The sequence below is a fragment of the Arachis stenosperma genome, chromosome 1 (genome assembly GCF_014773155.1).
Source record: "Arachis stenosperma cultivar V10309 chromosome 1, arast.V10309.gnm1.PFL2, whole genome shotgun sequence".
In the NCBI taxonomy this organism is placed as follows: Eukaryota; Viridiplantae; Streptophyta; class Magnoliopsida; order Fabales; family Fabaceae; genus Arachis; species Arachis stenosperma.
The window spans coordinates 18,596,119-18,601,908 of NC_080377.1; the positions used below are offsets into that span (position 1 = coordinate 18,596,119).

General features: G+C 36.3%; 1 protein-coding gene across 1 annotated transcript; it reads left to right on the forward strand.

Annotated features, from left to right (window-relative positions):
* The first annotated feature begins 3,607 nt into the window (after positions 1-3,607).
* Positions 3,608-5,790, forward strand: LOC130960467 (cyclin-D3-3-like). The gene is made up of 4 exons (XM_057885864.1): positions 3,608-4,313; positions 4,422-4,623; positions 4,769-4,899; positions 5,001-5,790. Exons 1-4 carry the CDS (start codon positions 3,810-3,812, stop codon positions 5,295-5,297), a joined length of 1,134 nt encoding a protein of 377 aa, XP_057741847.1. The 5' UTR covers positions 3,608-3,809; the 3' UTR covers positions 5,298-5,790.

Consider the following 5,790-nt stretch of genomic DNA (forward strand, 5'->3'; position numbering starts at 1 on the left):
AAAGTTAGGCCAACGGGCTAAATTGAGTGAACTGGGCCCAAGTGAGCCCAAACCCACACTATATAAGCCCCATTTTAGCACAAACCAACCATTTTTCCCCTTTGAGAAGAGAGAGACACGGCTGATATGAGAAGAGAGAAAGAAGAAACCCTAACCTCCTTGGTCTTCAATCCTCTATAACTTCCTTTCCAAAGTTCCGATTGACAAGCTGTTTGCGACCACACATCACTCTCCTCATTCTCTTCAATTTTAACTAGGTATTGTGGTGAGTACCTTGAAATTCTCTGCCCAGTTTTATTTTCGCCTTTCAATTCATGTTTTGATTTGAGTTTTGAGAACATTTTGTGATTTTGGTTATTTAAGGGTGCTTTAATATGAGCTATTGGTGAGTTCCATCACCAATCTCAGTAGGTTAAGGTAAGAAAGTATTATCCCCTTTCAATTGTCCAATCTTATAAACGTTAGGTTGGGAAATTGTGGATTTTTGTTGTGAATAGTGAAATTGTTGTGTTGGTCGGTGCGGGGTTAAGTTGTGGATCAAGCGGCGAGGTTTTGGTGAACATTGGAATTGCCCGTGAAAGGACTCAAGGGTTTAGAATTGCTGCCATTAAGATATGGTTTAAGTTTCATTTAAATACCATTTTTATGTGACATGAAGTCCTAGGCTAGATGCCCCTAAGATTACGATTGAATTGTATAATTGGATGGAATTGATATGTTTACTTGATAGCTTGATTAATTTGACTTGGTTTGGTGATTGAAATTGTAATATGATGGAGTATGTGAAATTTATTGGTAGAATAATTATTTATGATTTATGAATTGAGAAATCGATGAATGTTTGGTCAGAGGCCGTGAATTTTGGGTTGGAGGCTATGAAAGATAAGTTGAGGTAAGTATTGGTGTACTATGTTAAAATTTGTTAGGAATAAAGATTATGAGTTAGATGATTGGTTTTGGTTTGATTGTAAATATATGTAATGATGGATTGGTATAAAATATGTACATATTGTGATTTGTGAAGAGTGGTGTACTGATGGGACTTGGTATATATTGGCATCATATTGAGGATGAGAGTTTTGAGGTTGATGAGTGATTGGATATGTGTATTTGTAGGATTGATATGAAATAACTTGGTTATAAATTTAGGGTTGAAATTTGATTTTGGATGATGAAGGATTTTGAAAATTTGAGGAGTGTTGGTGGTATAGCTGGAATAGAGGTTTGATTTTGTGTAAAATATATTTTTTTAAACTATTTTAGTGTGTTGGCTTGAGTTTAAATGGTTTGATTTTGGAGAAAATGAAAATTTGGTAAAATCCTAAGTTTTGGCAAAAACAAATTTTTAGCCAACTTCAGTGGGCTATAACTCGACCCTCGGAGTTGAAAATTCAATGAAATTATATTTTTATGAAAATTTATTCAATGATATTTCTAACGGGCTTAAGAATGATTGAAAAACAATTTTTAACAAAAAAATTATACGATTCAAAGTTTTGGTAAAAAAACTGCATTTCTGCAGCATATCAGCTTTTTCTGGATACTGATATGCATGCGTACGCGGAGGTGTCACACGACGCGAGCATTGTCACTGCCAAGGACTCATGCATACGCGGACACGGCATGCATATGCGACTTTGGAAAATTTTGGATTCGCGCATACACGAGCCAATGCTTCTGTCCAGGTACTCGCATACGCGATTGTGGTCCGATCTGCATATGTGTCACTACCAAAAGTTAGACTTATGCGTACGCGGAAGGCATGCGTACGCATGACCACCCTATTTTGCAGAAAATATATTTTTGTGTTTCAAACCATTCTTAGCCTTCTAAACTTCTGTAAACCCTGTTATGAGTCTAGAGCCGATGTAATAGAGGGTAGAGGAGTTAAGAATGAGAATGTATGAGTTTAGTTAGTGAATTGAAGAAAGATGGATTAAATGTAATGAGAAATGAGGATGATTGATTATGATTAAGTATGATGAGAGTGGTTATGATAATGACAAAAGATGATAGTCGATTTTGATTGAGGATGATTATGATGATGGAGAAAAATGTTTATTGATTTGATTGAGGAAGATGGGAATGATTATGATAATAAGAGATGGCGATGATTGATTCTGACTATGACTATGAATGAAGTAAAATAAGATTGAGAACGAGTTTGATAATGAATGATGGGGAGTAAGGAGCCTGAGTTTGGTAAATTGATGACGGATTGAGGAGGTTGAGGATTCCCTCTCTTGTTACGGTAGACGAGATTGAGGTTGAGGATTTCCTCTCTTGATGCACCAGGGAGTTGGATAGAAGGTTGAGAATTTTCTTCGATTCAATTATGTATTATTAATTCGATTTTTGGGTATGTTTAATTATGTTTGATTGAATTGAGATTTGGATTGATATGGTGAGGATGATAGTTTTGTCTCGCTCACATATAGGCAAGTTGAGATTGGGGATTCTCTCTCTTGCTGTGATAGACAAACTGAGGTTGAGGATTCCCTCTCTTATTACAATGGGCAAGCAGGGTTGAGGATTTTCTCTCTTGTTATATTGGAAAATTAAATGGAGAAAATTAAAAATTTCTTTCGATTCAATTTATAGCTGTGGTATGAACGACTGAGGTTGAGGATTCCCTATCGTTACATTATAGTCTCTCTTTAAATGGGAAGTTGATGGTTCACTTCTTGAAGGTTGAGGATTTCCTTCGTGTTGAGAGACGATATCCGGGTTAGTTACTGGATGTGTCGGGCTCTGGCTATATGACCGACAGATGAGCTCATTAACTATAGGGCAGACATGCATCATTTGTACTTGATTGCTTTGTTTAGGTTTGCTATACTTTAAGCTTGTTAATTTATGCATATTAAATGATTTTGTGCTAATTGCTTTACTTGATTATACTTGTGTTTTATTTGCCTATTTTGCTTGTTTTTTATATTTGAGAGGTCCCTTATGCTAACAATGGTGACGCTAAGGGCTACTTTTGATGAGATGAATTAAGTTCCCTAGGTAAATGTAGTGGAGTGATTTCACTTGCTCCGAGTGGAGATTGATCATTGAATTTGAAATATCTAAGGGTTGTTCTAGCCAAAGTTGGAGAGGTGTGACAATAAATCTTTCAAAGACAATTTTGATTAATTTAATCTTTTGGAGACCAAAATAGAGATCGCATGATTTTTTAGGGACTAATTTGACCATTTACTCAAAGACAAAAATAAAAAAATTAGTATTTTTGTATTTTGTTCAATGATAAAACTAAAATAAATTATAAAAGTTTAATTTATTCTTTTTTTATTTTATTAAAAAATTTTAAAAAATATAATAATAAAAATATAATTATAAAAAATTAATAAAAATAATAAAAAAAATATTTTTTATTAATATACTTATTTTTTCTTGTCAAGATAATTATAAAATATATTAACTTAATATCTCTAAATATAATATTTTTATTTATTTTTATCAGTTAAATACAAATTTGTGTTCTTGCATAACTTGTAATCAAAGATAACCTAGCAAAACCATATATGATTATATTCTACTTGTGTATATGAAATTGTTAAGAATATTGGGGAAAATGGATAGGAAAGGACATGCGTGAAGTGCATCTCACTTCTCAGATAAAAACACTTTGTTTCATTACTGCATTCGTCTCTCTTCTTCTTCTTCTTCTTCACTCTCACTCGCTGCGAGAGAGAGACAGAGAGAAAAAAAAAATGTATGCAGAATAAGTGATGAAAATGGCTCTTCACACTCTCTATTTCCTTCTACAATGAAGAAAACTCTCTTCATCATCTTCTCTCAAGAAGATGTCTCCCACAACTCCCTCCCTTCTCGACACCCTCCTCTGCCAAGAAGAACACGACGACACCTTTGACGACACCCAAAACGACGCGTCGTTCCACCTCAACGACAACCACCACGACGAATCACCGTCGTTTTGCCCCGCAAAGCTCCAATCTTTTCCTCATCCCGTTCTGCATGACAACGACCTGTTCTGGGAACACGACGAGCTCGCCTCCTTAATCTCCAAAGAGGAAGAGACCCACGCCGCCGCTGGTAACGACGACGACCACCGTGGACTTCTAGATGGGCTTCGAGTTGGGCCCGTTGGCTGGATCACTAACGTGTGTGCGCACTATGGGTTTTCAGCTTTGACCACCGTTCTCGCCGTTAACTACTTCGACAGGTTCGTCACGAGCCTCACGTTTCAAAGGGATAAGCCATGGATGACTCAGTTAACGGCGGTTGCGTGCTTGTCAATCGCTGCAAAGATGGAAGAGACACATGTGCCCCTCCTCTTAGACCTCCAAGTACGTTTCTATCTCTTTTTTGTTTTATTTTTTTTTTATTTTTGAAATGCACACCAGGTGTTTGTTGTTATGCTTCTGAAAAAAAGGGAGGCTTTCTTTTTGGAGTAGGTGGAAGAATCGAGGTTTGTGTTTGAAGCAAAGACAATACAAAGAATGGAGCTTCTTGTGTTGTCTACTCTCAAATGGAAGATGCATCCGGTGACCCCAATTTCTTTTTTTGAACACATTGTAAGAAGGCTTGGCCTCAAGAGTCGCTTGCATTGGGAATTTCTATGGCGGTGCCAGCGGGTTCTTCTTGGCGTCATTGCCGGTAAGTAAGTAAGCAATGTATGCTAGAATCTAGAGCAAGACCCTTTTTTTTTTAATGCTAATTTATGACATTAGGTGTTCATATTTTAACCGAATCTGGGTCATTCCATTCAGGTTGATTTGTCCTTTTGTTTATATTAATGTAGATTCAAGGGTTATGAGTTATCTTCCATCTACATTGGCTGCTGCTACGATGATCCATGTTATTAAAGAGATTGAGCCATTTAATGCAACTAAGTACATTAGTGAACTTCTGGGACTACTCAAGATTAGTGAGGTTTGTCTCTTGTCTTATACATATCTATTGATTTGTGTTAAATATGATGCTGAATGCTGATTTGATGAGTAATTGGGACATTTTTGGTGGTGATCTAATAGGAACAAGGGAACCAGTGCTACAAACTCTTGCTGAAATCATTAGTTTGTGAAGAATGTATTACTGACGGTCTTCACCAGATGCACAAGCGCAAGCGCGAATCTGCCCCGAGTAGCCCGGGAGGTGTCATTGATGCTTCTTTCAGTTGTGATAGCTCAAACGATTTGTGGGCCGTTGCGGCATCATCGGTTTCACATTCGATGGAGCCGCTGTTTAAGAGGAGCAGAGCTAAGGACCAGCAGATGAGACTGCCTTCTGTTAGTCGCGTGTCTATCGATGTTCTTAATAGCCCTCATTAATAATGAGCTTAGTAGTTTTGCTTCAAACATGGTAGCTTTCTGTTGCATTTATTTGGTAGTTATTTTATTGAAAATGCAACTATTTTATGTTCTTAATATATATACATTTCTTGCAAACTACTTGAAAAGTCTATTGAGGCAGAGACTAAGTTCCCTTCTGTCTACTTTGTTGATTAAGGTGGAATAGGGATCTGATATTGAGTGGAAAAACGAGTTGTAAACTTGTAATTCTACCTGAGTTAATCTCTCGAATGCAAATTCTATCTTGTTTATACAAGATATTTGTCATTAAGAATCAAGAGACAAGATTCTAGATCTCCCCTGTTTGTGCAGAATAGGAACTGCAGCTGAAGAATTGAAGATTGATAACTGATAATCAAATATGTGAAATTTCTTTAGTGAATATATTAGAAGAACAAGTTGATGGTCTTGTATAAAGAATTAAAGATATTTGTCACCCTTCTAATTAATGTTAATGGAGAATTCAACTCTA

Coding starts and splice junctions, on each gene's coding strand:
- LOC130960467 (XM_057885864.1), top strand. CDS start 3,810: ATGTCTCCCACAACTCCCTCCCTTCTCGACACCCTCCTCTGCCAAGAA. Junction 4,314..4,421: donor CCCTCCTCTTAGACCTCCAA/GTACGTTTCTAT, acceptor TTTTTGGAGTAG/GTGGAAGAATCGAGGTTTGT. Junction 4,900..5,000: donor GACTACTCAAGATTAGTGAG/GTTTGTCTCTTG, acceptor GTGATCTAATAG/GAACAAGGGAACCAGTGCTA.